Consider the following 20,058-nt stretch of genomic DNA (forward strand, 5'->3'; position numbering starts at 1 on the left):
ATAAATTCCCGCGGGGAATGGGGCGGGGATGGGGCAGAAAAAAATTATGTGGGGCGGGGCTGGTAAATGAAGTCCCCGCCCCGAACCCGCCCCATTTTTAACCCTAACGAGATAAGAGGTGAAATCAAAATTTCAAAGGTAGTTGGAGGAGTGGTTACAGTGTTGGCGGGAGTTGAGTCAATTGTGTTATGGTGGCATGGTGGTGGGTACCTGTTTTAACTGCAGGTATTATATCAAAGTGCCCGTTATTCTCATCAAATAGTATCAAGTAATTATCTGATCTCCGTGTAACTGATGTAAATCACTATATATATTACTTCGCTAAAATTTGAAAAAATATTAATGAGAAACTTAATAAACAGATAATGTGGTAATCTTCGATTCTAATTCTTTTTTATGATTCATGAGACTCACACGTAATCTGCTGATTAGGATTTTATTAAATTTTATATTAATTATATTCAATATTTAACGCAGTAATATATATCAAAAACTGTGTAACTGCACCACTATTCATGCCATCAGGTTTAGCTTTTATGATCTTTTCAATGGGAGATGAGAATCAAATTAGAAAAACAAGTTTAGTTCAACTGTTGTATTGAATGAGCTGACTTCATTCCTAGAAGATCAATCAAGTCATCCAGGTTGACTTTGTGCTGGTGTTGCCTCTTATCAAGTCACTGATATACCTAAACCATTTAGGTAAATGTTGACTCAGTAGTTTGTTTTAGCTCGTCTATACATCTAATGTAAATATGTATACATAAAGCTTGTATAAGTTGATTACGGTAGTTTACATATTGATTAACAAGAAATTAACAAATATAAATCCGGTGACATATGAAAGCAATCATGTTTTACAGAATTATAAGTTTATTATAAATTTGCACAACTTTAAGTCACACATCTGTGTGACTATGCATATATACTAGGGTATTCTTGTTACAGACTAGAACAGAGTCGTCCATAACTCCATATACTATATTCGCAAGTCTGCTCTATTTAACCAATGTAATAATGAAAATTAGATACAATTAAATTAACATTGATAAGTACAAGATGGACAAACGTCGGAAGAATACAGTTTTGGCTGAAAAAATATCAGTTTAATTAGCCCCGAGGAAACAGGGACGCCAGGCATTCAGCAATGATGCAAATTCAGCGCATTGTGCGGTAGCATCATGGTGCCATTAATAGTTTTTTTATACAGGCACGCACTTCATCAACATTAACTGTCCACGCAACAGAAATAGGAGAATAACCTGTCCAAGGATTACTCGTATTCCACCTGTAGTTTACATTTCATAAGATGATTAAATAAACCTTTGGTTACTAAAGAAAAATATATTAATCTAGAGAAGCACTTGTCAAATAATGAGGGAGCACATACTTCTTCAATCCTTGGTCCATCAGCGTATGACCTATACAGATTCCCTGTGTCTCAACCCTCACGACCCCCTTCTTATATTTAAAGAGATCAGGCCTTACCAGAGCAACGAAACTTACTGGGTCATGAAGGAAAATCCCTGAATTCAGTAGAGCATTTTTATCAGTGCTATTTATTAGGGGAAGATAACCAAGAAAAACAAATCTTGTTATCAAAGACATAACAACATGAAGAAAGTATTGTGAACTTGTCCATGTAGTCTGGAGTAGTTACCATATACACCATCTGATTTTACATGCCAGTCTCGATAAAATTTGCACATATCAGACAGAAGCTTAGCATGTTTTCCTTCAGACTCCCTTAGTTCAGATAAATCATCATCTAAAACAGTTAATTTATTCATCAAGAACATGTATAAGTATGATTTGTACAATAAAATTATATATTGGTGCAGTAAAATAATTAACCTGTGAGTTTGACTTGAGTTGTAATGTTTATGCCAATAACCTCAATATTAGCCCCAGAAGTGAACAATATATCTGCAGCTTCAGGGTCCCCATAAATCTGAACAAACAAAGTAAACAAAATTTATGATACTCACAATCCATGTGTAAGCTAAGAGATATGCATGCTAGTATAGGGTGTTAATATAAACGAGTAACATGTAAGGTTCAGACTTCATCATACAAGGCAAATAATAAAATGTTGTAACAAACTCATTCTAATCAGAACTTAATAACATCTAGGCTTAAAAACCTAAATCTGTATATGTAAGGCATAATCATCAAAATCAAAGAGAAGTCAGAGCATAAAGTGAAAAGCCAGAGCATGGACTTGTTCAACTTTGGCATGACAAGTGTACACAACACCTAACGAGACAAAATCATGTTTGTGTTCTTGATTTTCGTGTTTCATATCGTGTTTTTGACCTGCTCCTTTAACTGATTCATGTAACACAAAAGTATCAACAAAATATGCTTGTGTCAATAACTCCTGTGTTGTGGTAGTGTCAGATAGTGGTCAACATGGAATAATTTCCAGTTGTATTTGGTTCGAGAAATGATACATGAACAACACAAAGGCCTCCATATGACCCGCCAACATAATGCACAGATCTAAATTTTACTCGAAAACGAATCAAACATCATATTGTGCATGATCAACAGGATTGAATTGATGGTCTACTTTGTTTATTGAGTTTTTTGTAAAATTAATTAACGAGGACAGGAGAAGAAAGAAGTTAACGTGGATATTAAGATGATAGACACAAACAATTATACATCTTTAGATACATGGCTACATGCACATCTTAGAACTATTCAACAGTCAACTATACATTAATAAGAAGCTATATTTGAAGGGGGCATATGACATACATTCGCTTCAGCAGCAGGATTAACATTGCCCAAAGCGAAGAAAGATCCACCAAGTACAACCACTCTCTTAACCTTCTTTGCAAAGGATGAATCTCTTTTGACAGCCTAACCATAAATCATATAAAGTATAAAATATCTGTCTATGGTTTAAGCTAAAGCCGAAATATACACATACTCGGTACTTACCAAAGCTAAATTCGTCAGTGGTCCCAATGCAAGAATGGATACTTCACCAGGATATTCATTAACCTTGTCAACCAAAAATTCACAGGCTGACTTTTCAATTTTCTTGGATTTTGGTGGAGGTAAAAATGTATTACCCAATCCATCCGAACCATGAACAAAGTCTGCGACACGTGGAATTCCTCCCTGTAAATGGTGCAAGTTTTCAGTAAGCAACTAATAGTCATATTTATCCTGATATTTGACCAACATATACCACATTATCACTATTACATGCTTGATCTGTTGAAATGTTGGTAATAACACAATGAAATGGAAAAAACATTAGAACGGTAACCTTTTCTTGCATTCTGTAATTTAACTCAGAAGTGGCCTACTTTTGAAGAGATTTCATCAGCTTTAGGAGTAAATTACAGATGATTCAAGTTAACTATCAGTTTTTGTGTTGTCAAATTCGATACATGTGATAAAGTAAACATATCTCTGTAGCAGAAAAAGCAGAGCTACACTGATAATATATGTCCATCGAATAGAACCATCCACATTATTATGCACGCCTTTGTTAAGTTATATAACATTTCTTTATATTTTAACACCTTTAAATACAATGCTTATATGGTCAGCTAAATTATACGAGGGAAATGCTCAACCGATGAATAAGAAACCAGTTGCTATTTATCTCGACACTCTCAATACAAGTTCAATATGTGAGATATGCAGTACTTTGACCTCGACATTTCTCTTAATTTATGGGAGTAACACAAGGGTGTCAGCCTGTCAGGATTCCAACTTGGTTAACGGGAATGAAAATGAGATTTTAATATATTGTTGGACTAAAATATCATTACTATTCCCTTTAAATGGTTGGTATGCCATGAACCAAAAGCAGCCCCTAGATTTGGGTTTAAGAATTAACTAAGATATAGATATATCTTTGACAGAGGGGAAAAAATCACTATATAATATCTGCTTGCATGATAAATATATGCTGTTTTGTAAAGAAGAAACACGATGAAATCTAATGAATTTTGATGTGAGAATGCAAAAGGAGTTGTTTAGTTCTAGCCTCAATATCATAAATGTGAGGGTAGGCTATAGAATATTATTGTAACTTACAAAGTGTTCAATAACCAGGACCTACCTTCAGAGGCTCAGAGCTACCTTCTGCGACAGGGACATGTTGACATCCAGCGATCTCACACTATCCTTTTGAACAATAGAAATGAGAACTGATCATGTACATGACACAAAATACACAAAAAATGCAAACATTTAAAAGAAAAGCATACGAGTAATAAAGCATTGTTTGTAGCATCTTTTGTTGAAACATTGCCGAATACTGTAGTTAGTCCTAATATCTCCAAACCAGCCATTTGGAAAGCCATCATGATTGCCATGCTATCATCTGCAAGCCCCATTCAATCAAGAGGCGTCAAGGTATGTGTCAAACTAAACTATTAAATTGCAACTATATATTCTATACCGCACCAAGAATTTGTAAAGGAGTATCATAATTATTAAGCTTTTTATATAATTAAGGTGTTGTTAGTAGGCAAATTGCAGGTCTGAAATAAGAATCCATTTTTTGGACTTTTTGTTAATTACAACTATTCTAAGCACAAATATAAGAGTTGCATAATATATATGTACATATAGCTAACGAATTCTCATATCTCAAGTGAATATAAAGATTATTGAGGGCTGTAGATGGCAAACATAAAAAGGACAGAATGCCAAGTGCCACTGTCGCAGGTGAAGGCAAACAATTTTCGTTTATTACTAACACTTGATGGTGAGAGATATAAAAATCAACAGGAGAAAGAAGCTTTTAAGCATTAGAGGAGGAGAATGAAAAAACTATAAGATCAAAGAGCAACACCGTAAAGATGTGAGATCAAGTTTTCACTTCATAAAAAAAAGGTTAATAATATCTCATATAAGTTACATCTACAGATAATACAGGGTTGATTCAAACTAGGCTGCTAATTTGAGTATAAAAGTGTTTTAAACCATCGGTCAAAATTCTCCGAAAGGAGTTGAGATGACTTCTCGAAACATTTAGTAATTCTCTACCAGAAAGTTGAATGCAGGTGAGGACCCTTTACTCACACCTACTAAGGATTTACCCTGGCTTGATACAGAGAAAAAACAACCTAGCAAAATTTCAAATCCCCAGGAAAATTACAAGTTTCACATGATTCAAATGAAGATCAATCAACCGGTATACACAATTATATCCGAGTCAGGACATCCAGATTTTGAAAGTGTTACAATTAAAAATCTAACAATTTACGCGATCCTTAAAATCGAACCAAGCTAGTTCTAGTAAATCTCTCGTTCTCCCTAAATCCTAATACAGGTTCAAATTTCACAAAAAGAACATTTGTTAATCGACGCATTTAAGCAAGTAAGGGCCAGAGAGTCAAGGAGAATAAGATATCGAAAATATTATCCAGAATAATCAGGAATAAAAACATCGCAAAAGAGAATAATGCCAGTTGATGCATTCAATTTTTAAAATGAAAAGAGAGAGTAAAAGCGGTACCAATGCCAGGATCAGTGTCGATAATGATCTTTTGAGGGGGAGAAGAAGCGGGGTCCACTGCAACCACTCCATCCGCAGCTTCAATTTTATGATTCGCCATCACAAACACAAAGTGCTATAAAGCAAATAGAGATTCTGTTTGTATTGTATCTAGGGTTTGTTAAAGTAGAATTGGAATCAAAATGGGGCTGGAGTTGCAATTGATCGATATGTATAAGGGAATTGTGAGCAGTGTAGGGACGACAAAGCTGACATTTAAACCCAATATTGGAATAGGACTTTACGTCCGAGATGAGAATGCCTGGAGCTTCTTTTGGATGTCGTTTTTACGCAACTACCAATTATTCGTTGACATGTGCAGCTCCTATTATTTCCTTTTTTTATATGGAAAAGAATCATTTTGTACCGACCGGATAACTCGATTAAATATTATTATTTTAAATCTGAGGCATGGTCGGAGATTTGGAAAATCGGAATAATTGATCTATTGATTCAGAAAATTTTCAAATTTATTGAAAAATTTTAATATATAATTTTTTTAAAAATCACCATATAATCAATAAATTTATAAAAATATATGTATAAATTAATTGAGGATTTTTAAAATAACGATCTTAGGACGTTATTATACACCTGTATTTACACTCCCCTCACCTTGTTCTATGTGACTATGTCTAAGTATAAAGTATAAACTTCAAATATTCGTGGGTGAAATCTAATCGACTGGAAACTCCGATGTTCATACTTCATAGACATTACCAAAATCCACGAGTTTTCAAAACCAGTTTGTTTATCTTAATTTATTAAAATTATAAGGGTGTATTTAACTGGAATTTCAATGAATTATTTTTAATATAGAAATTTTGATGAGTTGTATCTCATTTTGATTTTATGCGGATTCTTGATAAAATATCGCAAAATTGATATAGATTCTTTAAGATTTAAGCACAATGCTTCAAAATTTCATGGATTCTTGAGTGATTTCAAAAAATTTAAAATAAACCGAACAACCCCACAATATCCATCATTCAAAAAAATCAATCAGCATTTGAATATATTAGATTTTAATGGATTTTAAACAAATCCAGTTGAACACTTGATTGAATACCAAAATTTCAATTGAATACTCTAATATTTTAATAAATTTTAAACGAACCCAATTAAATATCTCAAATTTCATGTATGAAAAAAATCTTTTAAAATCTCAATTTAAATGCACCTTCATATGTGTTCTAAAATTCGTTGGAATCGAAAGACTCAGAGCATCTCCAACAAACTGTTCAAACAAGCTCTTAAATCAAAAAGTAGATATTAACAAAATTGTAGCTCTAATAGACTCTTGGAGGCTCTTAAAGGTTTGAAGAGCCTCTTAAGAGCGCCTCTTCAAACCCTTAAGAGCCTCTTCTCTCTCCTCTCTTTTAAGAGTCCACCACCCACTCTTAAGTTATACTCCCTCCATCCCATTTTAAGTGTCCAGTTTGACTTTTGAATGGTCAAATTGACCAAATTTTGACTGAGATTTACAAACATAATATAAATTTTAAAAATAAAAAAAATTATGTCATTATAAAGTACATACAATATACTATCAAATGTAATTTTTAGTTTTTTAAAATAATAACGGATTTGTTCTTTACGCTTGGTCAAAAATTGGTCAATTTGACCGTTGAAAGTCAAAACAAGACACTTAAAATGGGACGGAGGGAGTATTATATTGTAAAGTAATACAAGGATCCACTTTCTCTCTCCATTTTTGTATTGTACTCTATTTAATAAAAGTAATTTAATAGTAAAATATTGTTTAGAGAGTGAATATAAAGAGTGTTGTTGGAGATTAATGTATATTAAATTGTTAAGAGTCAATTTTTTATATTATATTTGAAGAGTGGCTTAGAGCATCTCCAGCAGAGTGCTAACAGCTTCCTTAAATATATAATAAAATATACCTCTTTTAAGGTATTTCTACATTTTATTGAATGAGAACTCCAACAACATTCCCTATTTTACGTTCCTTATTATTATAATAATAATATATTCAAAATATCCTATACCTCTTTTAAAGAATTCCTACATTTTATTGAATGGGAAAGTGTGAGAAAAGAAGGGAAGGGAATATTTTATTATTAAAAGTAGTATGAGGAATGGCTCTTCAATCCTTAAAAATGAGGAATAAAACTTGCATCCTAACTTTTTAAGGCACCACTAAGACTCTGGTGGAGTTATATTTTTGTCATATTCCTTATAAAAATAGCTTAAGACATCATATAAGGAAGCTGCTGAAGATGCTCTTAAGAGTCTATTGGGGATGCTCTCAGAGTCTCTTCACTTGATCTATATATTAATATGATTTTTGATTTTTGTGCCTTTAACGGTTAATTTATTATTTCAAAATCTCAATTTAAATGCACCTTCCGCATGTAGATATGACTATTAGCCTGCAACCTTTTGACTGGCATATCATTGCCTATCATTAACTAGATCATAATCGTTGAGAATGAGCTAAGCTGGAAACCATTTTGCTCAGAATAGAGAAGCAAATTTCGATGGTAACTTATCTAAATGTTGTTTTTACTTTCGGAACTCAGAATCTGCAATAGTTTTAATTATCACTACAAAACTGTGAAATCAAAAACAGCAGATACTTGGCTCACACTTATATGCTGATCATCAGAGGTACAAGTTCATGACTGAATCATCATGCTGAAATTACAGCAGGCATTATAGATTTGCAGCACAGGCCCTATTAAATTAGCTTTATATTAATACTCCCTCCTTCCCATTTTAATTGTCCACTTTGCAAAGAAAAAATTTCCCATATTATTTGTCCTACTTCTTTGTCCAATACAATTTTATACAAGTTTCAATGTTAACATTTATTAGCATGTACAATTTTCATGATTTACAATGCAAACTATGTTGACTTTTAACAAAATGAATGAAAATTTAGTAGTGTTTTTGTATAATTAATGCATAACAATGATAACAACATATCATATTTAATTTTTCTTAATATGTGTGATTTGAGCAAAGTGGACATTTAAAATGGGAAGGAGGGAGTATCTAAAATCAAATACATTTAGGACTTGGGAGCTCATTCTCTGCAGAATATTTTTTAAAGATGTAAAATCAACTTCTTCATTAATTAAGATAATTACACTGGTGTCAAGCCAACCAAACAGACCAAACAACTGAAAGTAGTAAGGAAGCAATTACAATCAGATTCATAATTCTTAAAACAAGCTTAAAATCACAAACCAAGAATTATATACTGTACTCAAGATGAAACTTCTGGATATGAGAGGGCGGGAAAGCTAATGCTGGGAGGAAGATCCCTGTAGAAGTCCGTCACGAATCTGAGCTGCAACGTCACGAACTGCACCAGGTCCGTGAGGTATGAACACGGCAGAAGACTTTGATGCAGCACCAATTTCCTTCATGGTGTCAAAATACTGTGTGACTAGAACCATGTCCATTACATCTTTCGCAGTTGTGCCTGGAACATTAACTGAGAAGCCAATCACACTGTCCCTTAAACCATCCACAATTGCCTGGCGCTGACGTGCTATACCCACACCAGAGAGGTACTTCGACTCAGCCTCGCCTTCAGCTCTCTTGATTTGAAGAATCTTTTCAGCCTCAGCCTTCTCAGTAGCTGCCATCCTCAGCCTTGCAGCTGCAACAAGTATAAATTTTAGAATTCAGACTCAAAATTAATCTCAGGTTTTGTTTTTCAACTAATAAACATGTTTGGACCCAAAAAGGACTGACAAAGTACTGAAAAGAGCGATCAAGATTTTTGTTAGAAATATATGATATGAAGTATAGAAGTTCAACATATGTATTCAATGAGCATCTGCACCAACATCCGGTGAGGTAATACAGATATGAACTAAAGAACATACAAATACTAATTCCCTTCTGTTTTTAGGTTATTACTTATCAAAGGATTCTCTCCCTTGAGATACTCCAATACGGCAATGTATAATACTCCCAACTCCCAGGAATGTAGCAAGTGTATAATAAGAACTTTACCGGCATTAATTTCATTCATTGCTCTCTTAACATGCTCGTCAGGTTCTATGTCAACTATCAGTGTCTGGACGATCTCATATCCGTAATGAGACATTGCCTGTAAACAGCATAAACAAAAAATTGTTACAGGCACGATAGAACCAGAGTTCACAATAATGCAACCCGTTAGTTATCACTCACCTTCTCAAGTTCTTCCTCTACAGCCTTGGCAATATCATTTTTTTGCTCAAAAGCAGCATCTAGGTCGAGCTTCGGAACTGTACCTCTGATAACTACATAACCAAAAACAAGTATTAATGTCTGCAAAAATTATTTACAACTAAAATCATCATTCAGATACATTCTCCAAAAAATTGATTCAAGGTAATACAATTATAATTAGTTAGGTATGTCTTCATTTTCTGGAATAGATCTGTACCATCAAAGACGTATGCTTGAATCTGTGACCTTGTATTTGTGAGTCGGTAAAACGCATCATTCGCCTTCTCTGACAGGGCACGATACTGAATTGATGCTACAACATTGACAAATACATTGTCCTATAACCAGAAAAATTTATTTCAGCTCTGACAACATATAATAAAAACTATTGGGCTTTATACAGAATATTTGCTAATGCGTCTATGCACATGAGGCAGAAATGGGATTTGGTACTGTAGGGAGTGGCCATAAGCCAATAACAACTACGAGTTATAAAAGTAAAACACAACCTTTTCAATTTAACTAGTCCGAAAAAAATTAGCATAACAAAAGAAACAGGTGTACCGCAGCTGACATATATACTAAAGATTCGAACCTTTGTTTTGGTTTCACACTTGACATCCAGCTGCTGGACCCTAAGAGACAGATGACCGGCCACCTGATAGCCAAAGCACCATGGCAGGCAGTGGCATCCTGGATCGAGTACGTCGCTGAATTTTCCAAATTGCTCCTTAATAGCCACAGTAGACTGATCAACTTGAACACAACAGAGGATGTTACCCATATTCTGTGGCAGAAGCATTTAAAAAAAATATGTTATTTCAAATATTTAAGACTACTACGTGAAACCGTGGGTGTGATCAGGTAAACGTAAGATAATGACTTAAGATTTATAGTGACTTTGTGAACATTTTCAATTGCCTTCGGTGATTTTATATTATAGGTGACTTATGAGTTATTAAAATGTAACAACAAAGATTAATTTAACAGGTTAGCCATTTGAACGATGATACTAACTTTTATTAAATAAAATCACAAAAACAAAATAACTTGTTTAATAAAGTACTTCCTAACTTCCGGCTACAAGTCAGATGTCTTATTTTTAATTTTAAAGTCAGTTTCCGTATTATTACACAAACAAACTAACACTTTTTTAACTTAAAATCGACAATGAAATCAAGCTCCGGCTTGAAGCCCATACAAACACCCTATATACAGGGGCGGACCTATGTTGCAGCAAGAGGATACCTAGGCACCCACTCAGTCCTGGACTCAAGTATTAATATAGCAAAGTTTTTGAACTTGGAACCAACTAAATTTTGGTAAGGAACCCACTAAAATTAGTTAAGAAGCCCAATTTTATTCAATACAACCCAAATTTTGAGACCCAAAACACTAAAAGCACAACAAGAAACAACTTTAAAATGTAAAATATTTTCTCTGTATATGAATTTTGCACATATTTATTAATATCCTAAATATTTTTATAATTATACTAGGAACCCACTGTAAAAAAATTCTGCCCCCCCCCCTGCCTATATACATGGACATCAATATCTTAGAGCAAGTCCAATGCTAGATGCTATATATCTATTGCTATTGCTATAATATAGCACCAAAAACTGTTTTTTGGTGCTAAAATAAAACTTGCACTCCAATGCTAAGTTCTATAACTAGTTTTAAACTTGCACCAAAAAGTGTTTTTTGGTGCTAAAATAAAACTTGCACTCCAATTTCTAGTTATTGATGATGTGGCAACATGGATGGATCCATCCTTGGTTTCAAATATAGAACCAAGGATGCATCTATGCATGGATGCATCCAAATATAGCACCCCTTTGGAGTTGAGTTTTTTTACTTTTGATGCTATAATATAGCAATAGAACCAAGTATAGCATTGCATTGGAGTTGCTCTTATGCAACTCAGATTCCAGTATTCCACCACAACCCAATCTTCTATAACTCAATTTACAATAAATATAGTCATGTCGATTTTGAACCCAAGTTTCCCAAATTTAACTCCCACGGTGTGTGTATGTGCTAACAGTAACTTATAACAGAATTCAATCATGTAGAAAAATTAAAAAAACCACTACGGCATGGTACAATAAGAAAAAACATGTAGCAAAAGCCAAATTTCAAACCTCCGAAATCAATATTGAGGGTGGGAGAAAAAACTGTATCACATATAAGAGCACGCTTTACAGTTCATAAGCAGAATTACAACATGTGAACAAGTAAACATACATGCTAAATAAGTGTACATGAACATATCAAAAGGTTGAAGACTTGCAATGAAAAGTAATAAAGAATAGAAAGCAGCTAGGGGATTACAGTACTCCACTACTCACCCTGATGTGAAGTTGGGGAGGAGATGATCACAAAGGAAAGAGGAGACTTCTATGCCAACAAAGTAAAATCATGTGCCGATATATATGGAGCATAGACACAGCAGAATTATACAGGGAATAAAGGATCGAATATTAATTAGCGACTCGGTCTTGAGATATCACAAAATATCATTATGTCAACTGTCAAGAGAGGTTTTAATTGAATTTTGTTAAAAATAATGTCCAGTCGGATAAGGATCGATCCACTTAGAAATACTAGTTGAGAAGCCGCGCGTTGCGGCGGCCTATAAAAATTATATTAATGATTTAATATTAATATTTGTAAAATAAAATAATTTTGTGGCTATCTATAGAAACTATATTAACATTTCAAAATTAATATTTGTAGGATAAAATAAAATTTATATTATAAATATTTTGATGTGATACTAATACTAATATATAAAATTGCAAAATTGGACTATAATTCATGGTGAAAAAATGAAAATAAATTTATACATGTAATCAACAATTTAAAGCACGACGAATCTTAATTTTATTTGTGTTTTTTTTTTTTTTTTAAAGTAATCATGTTCTTACATTGTCACCTTCCGTCAATTTTTTTTGGATTGATTGTGCACAAAAAACATCTAACTTAAATCCGTGAGGTTGTATTGAGAGAGAAAATGTTGTGTTTAGATGATCCAAAACCTTACGATATATATAGGGGTATTTATAAGTACAGAGAGATTTGTGTGCTACTATTTTCCATAATTAAATAATCTGAAACAAAATCAGATTAAAACTTTCAAGCTACTATATTTCGTAAATAATCTGAAACAAAATCAGATTCTGAAACTTGTTTCTAATATAGCCGAAACTAAAAAAGATAGTTCTAATTTTTGATATTTTTCATCCAAAAATTGTAGAAAATTAGAAAAATAGAACGGAGCGATGTAAGAGGCGCCGCCTACACACCCCTCGCCTCTCCACCATATTTTCATGTATACAAAGTAAATCATATAAAAATTAACAACAACAAACATGTCCGATGAAAAAAACAAATATTATAAAAAAATAACCAACAAACATACATCACTAATAATTAATTTATTGATATCATCCATCAATATCATGTCAAGACTATATTCTTTTCCTCTATTTCAATTTGTCGACTCCCACATAGTGATCTATAACTACCTTTGCTTGCAACAACCTTTATTTTTTTTAATACTATATAAATAGCCTTCACTTATCGTTTGTAGAAGAACGACACCACCGAGTTAGAAATCAAGCAAGAGGACTATCACCAGAGAGAGATAGAGTTGTAATATCGAGAGATAGGAGGTTGTGTTTAGATGATCCAAAACCCTACAATCTATAAGAGTATTTATAAGTGCAGAGAGACTTGTGTGCTACTCTTTCCCGTAATTAAATAATCTGAAACAAAATCAGGTTAAAACTTTCAAACTACTATATTCTATATATAATCTGAAACAAAATCAGATTGTGAAACTTGCTTCTAATATACCCGAAACTAAAAAAGGTAGTTCTAATTTTTGATATTTTTCATTAAAAAATTCTAGAAAATTAGAAAAATAGAATGGAGCGATGTGAGCCGAAACTAAAAAAGGTAGTTCTAATTTTTGATATTTTTCATTAAAAAATTCTAGAAAATTAGAAAAATAGAATGGAGCGATGTGAGAGGCGCCACCTACACGCCCCTCGCTTCTCCTTTATATAAGTATATTGATTTGATTGGGGCTTTTAATTATTAATTTTTTCCTTTTAATATATTTTTTTAATTTTGTTAAAACTAGACTTTTTAAAATTCAGAATTTGAAAGTTTAAATCCAATTTCCTTCTATGAATAAAATGTTTACATCGAATTTTCCTTAAAATTCTGAATTTTATGAGAATTTAAATTAAATTCTATACGAGAATTAAAATTTTAGCCTATATTTTGTCTGGATGTCTATAATAAATTTTCATATCATTCTTTATCATATTCAAAAAATAAATTTTATTTATAATAATCATAAATAATAATGAATTATTTTTAAAATATAATCAATCAATATCGGGATGTATTCAATTGAGATTTTAATGGATTGTTTTTAGTTTATGGATTTTAAATTTTTAATGGATTTTGTGTGATTTTGATTTCGTGCGGATTCTTCATAAAATATCGCAGAGTTGATAAGATTTAAGCACACTACTTCAAAATCTCATTGATTTTAATTAGATTTCAAAAAACTTAAAATACACCGAAAAATGCCACAAAATCCATCATTGTATGACATCAAAAAAAATCCATTAGCATTTGAATACCATCAGATTTTAATGGATTTTAAACCATCTCAATTGAATATCATCGGATTTTAAAGCATAATTTAAAATCTCAATTGAATACCACCAGATTTTGTTGCGTAATTTAAAATTATAATTAAATATCTTAAGATTTTAATGGATTTCAAACAATCTCAATCGAATACCCTTGGATTTCATTAATGCAAAAAAATGCTTTAAAATCTCAATCCAATACACCCCTCTAAGTTGAGTACCATTAAAACATTAGTCTATTATTTTAGATTATTTTAACCAATCTCAATTTTTTCAATCTGGTCAGTTAATATATTTAGTATTATCAAAACACAATTTTTTAGAAATTTAACAAATTTTATATGATCAATATCTTATTATTTTGAACAATTTTTCAACCAATCTCACATGACTGTGTAGAAGTTATCCCCGCTTCCTGGCGGAATTTCTAAGAAAAAGAGGAGAAAATAAAAATGCTGGCAAAGTTTCAACTTGGTGTTTTGTCCTCTTTTTTCTCAAAAACAATATTTGTTTATCAGTAGCATCTATACCAGCACTCGAAGGAACAAAAATAAGACTTTACTGCAGTGACCTGTGAAGCGTGAACAATGAGATTGCCTGCTTGGATTATCACGTCGGATTGACAATTGACAACATGAATGACTTAAACAAACATACTTCCAACTCGAGGTTTGTATGTTTACCGTTTACTACTACCAAATTGGCACGTGATATTTGTCCGAACGGTTACTTCAACATGTATAATGACAAATATTGTTTCATGTTATTGTAGAATGGAAAACTACAATAGCTAAAGCTTTGACAACATCACCGTGCCTGTGTAAACTAAGCCAATGTATTTTTTTACTAGTTCCGTGGTCACATAAAGACAACAAAGCGTTCTAGGTTAGTGTTTTTACAGTAACGAATGAAACGTGCTGCTATAGCTGCCGCTGCTAATTGATTGCAACAAACCAGAATACATCCGCAGATTCATCCACACACAATTTTCCAAACGGATGAGAACAGATTTCTAATTCCCTTATAAACACTCCTCAGTCACACTTAATTATCTACTCTAGCTTCTCTTCAGTGAATTGCCTGGTAGCGTGCATGGCTGTGTTACGAATAGTTGTCATATTAGTTTTCGCCATCGTTTCTTTAAATTCAAAATGCAGCTTTTCTTCTTATGAAAGGCCTCCTCCACGAACTTCTGTCTTCGTGTCACGAGACCATAGCCTTGATTCCACCTCCCCAGAACAGGTACATACATACCATCGGACATGAGGGGCGGATCTAGGAATATTTTCTTAGGGGGCACCAAACATATTCTCGAAAAACACCTATATATTTTCAGACTTTTAGGGGGACACTTCTATAATTTGTAAAATATAAAATGTCAAAAAAAATTTTAGGGGGGCATATGTCCCCATGTCTCTTATTAGATCCGCCCCTGCGGACCCTTGTTTGATGAGCCAATGTATTCAGTTATAAGTGCGCGGAGATGGCTTTATTTTGTACATACATTTTGATCAGGCATTATAGCAACTAATCAGACTTGTAACTGCTACTAACATTACAGGTACACATTTCTTTGGTTGAGAGTGATAAAATGAGAATATCATGGATTACAGAAGATCCTATACAACCAATTGTAACATATGCCACTTCTCCCGGATTAAGCAATGCACATTCAGCAACCGGGACTTCATCTTCTTACAAATTCATATCCTACAGCTCTGGCAACATTCATAATGTTGTCATTGGCCCATTAAACGCCAACACAACATACTACTACCTTTGTGGCCCATCGAACTCCACCGTGTTTAGCTTCAAAACGCCTCCATCTGATTTTCCAATCAAATTTGGAGTTTCAGGTACAACATCTCGGCATCATAAAATGATCAAATTCAATACTAATAAAGCAAATTTCGGTATTAGGCCTAATGGAATAAGCGAATAAATCATAAATTCCAAATGTAGGTGATCTTGGACAAACAGGATGGACTCAAACAACACTTGAACACATATCAAAATCAAACTATGATGTGTTCCTTCTACCAGGGGACTTAGCATATGCAGATTATGATCAGCCATTATGGGATTCTTTTGGTCGACTAGTGCAGCCACTAGCTAGCCAAAGACCATGGATGGTCACACAAGGGAATCACGAAGTGGAGGAGCTTTCAGCAAACCAGACCTTCATATCATACAATGCGAGATGGCGAATGCCTTATGACGAAAGTGCCTCTACCTCTAATCTCTACTATTCCTTTCAAGTTGCAGGTGTTCATATCATAATGTTAGGTTCGTATACTGATTTCAGTGTGGGATCAGAACAATACAATTGGCTTAAATCTGATTTGAGTAAAGTTGACAAGAGCATAACACCTTGGATTGTTGCGGTCATTCATGCACCATGGTACAATTCTAATTTTGCTCATAGAGGCGAGGCTGCATCCGTGGACATGAAGGCTGCAATGGAAGATTTGCTTTACGGAGCTAATGTTGACATTGTGTTTGCAGGACATGTACATGCCTACGAGCGCTTTGTAAGTTTTGGCTGTAAGCAATTCTGTTATATTTCAACGCGAAGGCACTTAACCATTCGTACTTGATGTTTTTAGACCCAAGTTTACATGGATGAAGCAGACAAGTGCGGACCAGTGCATATAACCATTGGAGACGGTGGAAACCACGAAGGCCTCGCTACCAAGTAAGCAGAGATATTAAGTACTTAGGAACAGAGTGAGTTAAATTAAAGTTATAAGTCACAACACATATTTAACTTGAATGAACTGCAGGTTTATTGATCCACAACCGACTGAGTCATTATTCAGAGAGGCTAGTTTCGGGCACGGGACACTGGAGGTGGTGAATGCAAGTCATGCACTGTGGACGTGGCATCGAAATGATGACGATGAAGCTGTTGTAGCTGATCAACTCTGGTTACAGAGCCTTGTGTCTCATTCTGCAGAGTGTCAGGCTTAAACTAAATATATAATTTGATCATTTCGAGCTTGAAAATGTGAATCTCAAGCAAATCCATAGTGTGGACTCTGTTTATCTTGAGCTTAATAAATGTAAAACCACACAATTCAAACGAATGTGCTAGCTCAACATTATTAGTAGCTAATACCCACTGCTCTTTATCTTGTGTGGCCAAATTGGAGGAATTTTACTTGCAATCACTCTTTTTTTAATATCTGGGTCTTCTAAAACTAATGACACTTACAGGAACTTACAAAATTAATTATCATCCGATATTGATTTCCAAGCTAATCAAACAATTATCAGTAACAAAAATAACTAACCAGCTATTCTTAATTAAATCTGACCAGCTCATTCGATGCATATAGTTCTCACACACCCAAAATTCCAAATCTTGTAATACTAATAAATTTCCAAACACAACGGTACCTTCATAAAATAACTGAGAAACATAAAATTTGATTCAACATAAGCTTGTATGTCTTTTCATTTATGAATATTTGTAGACGCATGCAATTAGCAGTTGATACCGAAACAAACCCCAACGGGCATGATACAGCCACAGTTGTGGCAGCATAGCGTAGGATCAGTCCGGCATTCGTGTCCTTTAGGATAGCACACTCTCTTGCCAGGACTGTTGCTTGGTGCTGGCACTGGGCTCTTGTCAAGTTTGGTTAACCCGTTGGACCTCTTGTTACTGTCATCCACTATTTTCGGATTGATCTTGATTCCGGTATTAGTCTCGGCTGCTGACAATAGCACAACCCCAGCGAGCAAAATTGATATCAACATTAATCTAGACTTGAAGTGAATTTCACAGCCCTTCGTGCTCTCCATTGTAATAAATATTTGCACAACCTTTTGCTAGATTGTGGGCTATACTGTTTTGTGACTTTTGTCCTCTGTAAAAACCCCACTACAGTACTTTCTTCGCTATAAATGGTTACCCCCTTTGGAGCTAATGATAATCAATGTTATGGATGACAAAATGTCATGATGACCCCTTTGTCATACATAATTTTTTTCGTTTTTTTCTCTATATTAGTTAATATATATATAGGAGACCCAAAATTTAAGAGTCACCTGGACTAAAAAGAAATACATTTCTAAAACGTAAATTAAAAAATTTATGATCTTACATAGTGTTTACATAAATTATAGGAAATAACTCAACTTTTCAATATAAATATTATTTATGAATCTTCCAAATTCATCATGAAAAAAATATATTAAATATGTTAGCCTTTCAAAGTTTTTAAAATTGTTAATCATATTCGAATTTGTTTACGAGTTACATGGAAATAATAAAGATATAATTTCATTGTATTTGAAAAAAAAAGATAATTAAATCATATATTATAAAGTTTATATATAACTCATGGATGGTCTTAGTTTACGATATCCGACTAAAAGGAAGGAGATGAAAATATGTTTAGACAAAAATTATCATTAATAATTTTAAATTTAATATAAATATCTAAATAAGAATCCCATAAAATATACTTTATCTATCAAGAGAGAAAAATAATAGCTCAAATTTATTATATTTTAAATCTATTTAAATGAGAGAGATAAATAATTAATTTACAAAGTAATTATCATTACTTATTCCAGGGGCAACGATTATCATTATAAAAGTTAGGGAAATTTTTGATGGTACACTCATAGAATTGGCTTTTCTCAATAATATCATCGCATTTTTGACTTCTACTAGTGGTACCCTCGTACTTTTAATTAACTCTCTATGGTATACTCGTGTATTTTTGATCTACTCTCTATTGATTTCAGACTGTAAAATAAATTGTATATTTGAAATCATTGCGAAAACTTACATAAAATAGACCCTTAAATCATGTAAAACAAAGTCAAAACGAGTGAGATATTAATGACAAAGTTTGGTTATGAAGTATGAATATATCTCGCTCATTTTGACTTTGTTTTACATGATTTAAGGTCTATTTTATGTAACTTTTCGCAAGGATTTCAAATATACAATTTGTTTTACAGTTTGAAATCAATAGAGAGTAAATTAAAAGTACATGAAGGTAGCATAAAGAGTAAATTAAAAGTACGAGCGTACCATCGATAGAAGTCAAAAATGCGATGGTATCATTGAGAAAAACCAATTGTACGAGTGTACCATTAAAAATTTCCCTAAAAGTTGTAAGATAAAATGGTATATGAATGGAAATAACAAGATATAGTAAGTATTACTGTGGTTTAAGACTCGACAAAGATAAAGAGAATTGAAAAGATTGGTTTAGGAATTTTACTTTTCTATTGTTGGTCGAGCCCGCACGATTTTGGTACTGAACACCTCTCAAAATGCCTCATACTAGTGGAGTTGTCTGGCTCCTTATATTTTAAACTAATATGGAACAACTCCTGACAATTTTCCCCTTCACACATCGAGCTCGACAACTGTCCCACATAGGCTGTGGGAGAGGTAGAAAACTAGATAATAAATAATGTGAACAACTCCAATAGTATGAGGCCTTTTGAGAGTTATCCAAAAATAAAGTCGTGCACGCTCAGCCCAAAACTGACAATATCATTCATTCTATTATGGAGTTATGGCTCGCTAAACTGGCCCAACAAGTGGTATTAGAGCCAAGTTGGAACAGTCTGTGTCAATCTGCGATGGACTCCAAGACGGGCCTAGGAAGAGGCAGAAAGGCAACCCCGAGATGA

General features: G+C 33.4%; 3 protein-coding genes across 3 annotated transcripts; 1 reads left to right on the forward strand and 2 right to left on the reverse strand.

Moving 5' to 3' along the window:
- Window positions 1–947: 947 nt before the first annotated feature.
- Window positions 948–5,790, reverse strand: LOC108228136 (uridine nucleosidase 1). The gene is made up of 9 exons (XM_017403625.2): window positions 5,492–5,790; window positions 4,236–4,351; window positions 4,088–4,147; window positions 2,950–3,132; window positions 2,764–2,868; window positions 1,855–1,951; window positions 1,661–1,768; window positions 1,391–1,526; window positions 948–1,288 (listed from the first exon to the last, which is right to left on the reverse strand). Exons 1-9 carry the CDS (start codon window positions 5,589–5,591, stop codon window positions 1,180–1,182), a joined length of 1,014 nt encoding a protein of 337 aa, XP_017259114.1. The 5' UTR covers window positions 5,592–5,790; the 3' UTR covers window positions 948–1,179.
- A 2,784-nt stretch (window positions 5,791–8,574) lies between these two features.
- Window positions 8,575–12,217, reverse strand: LOC108228137 (hypersensitive-induced response protein 1). Its single transcript, XM_017403626.2, has 6 exons — window positions 12,076–12,217; window positions 10,320–10,511; window positions 9,942–10,062; window positions 9,704–9,795; window positions 9,524–9,620; window positions 8,575–9,164 (listed from the first exon to the last, which is right to left on the reverse strand). The coding sequence occupies exons 2-6, from the start codon at window positions 10,506–10,508 to the stop codon at window positions 8,803–8,805; spliced, it is 861 nt and encodes a 286-aa protein (XP_017259115.1). The 5' UTR covers window positions 10,509–10,511; window positions 12,076–12,217; the 3' UTR covers window positions 8,575–8,802.
- A 3,155-nt stretch (window positions 12,218–15,372) lies between these two features.
- On the forward strand, window positions 15,373–17,564 carry LOC108226256 (probable purple acid phosphatase 20). Its single transcript, XM_017401202.2, has 5 exons — window positions 15,373–15,639; window positions 15,959–16,253; window positions 16,360–16,928; window positions 17,004–17,092; window positions 17,181–17,564. The coding sequence occupies exons 1-5, from the start codon at window positions 15,490–15,492 to the stop codon at window positions 17,365–17,367; spliced, it is 1,290 nt and encodes a 429-aa protein (XP_017256691.1). The 5' UTR covers window positions 15,373–15,489; the 3' UTR covers window positions 17,368–17,564.
- The last annotated feature ends 2,494 nt before the right edge of the window (window positions 17,565–20,058 follow it).

The sequence above is a fragment of the Daucus carota genome, chromosome 6 (genome assembly GCF_001625215.2).
Source record: "Daucus carota subsp. sativus chromosome 6, DH1 v3.0, whole genome shotgun sequence".
NCBI classification, from domain to species: Eukaryota; Viridiplantae; Streptophyta; class Magnoliopsida; order Apiales; family Apiaceae; genus Daucus; species Daucus carota.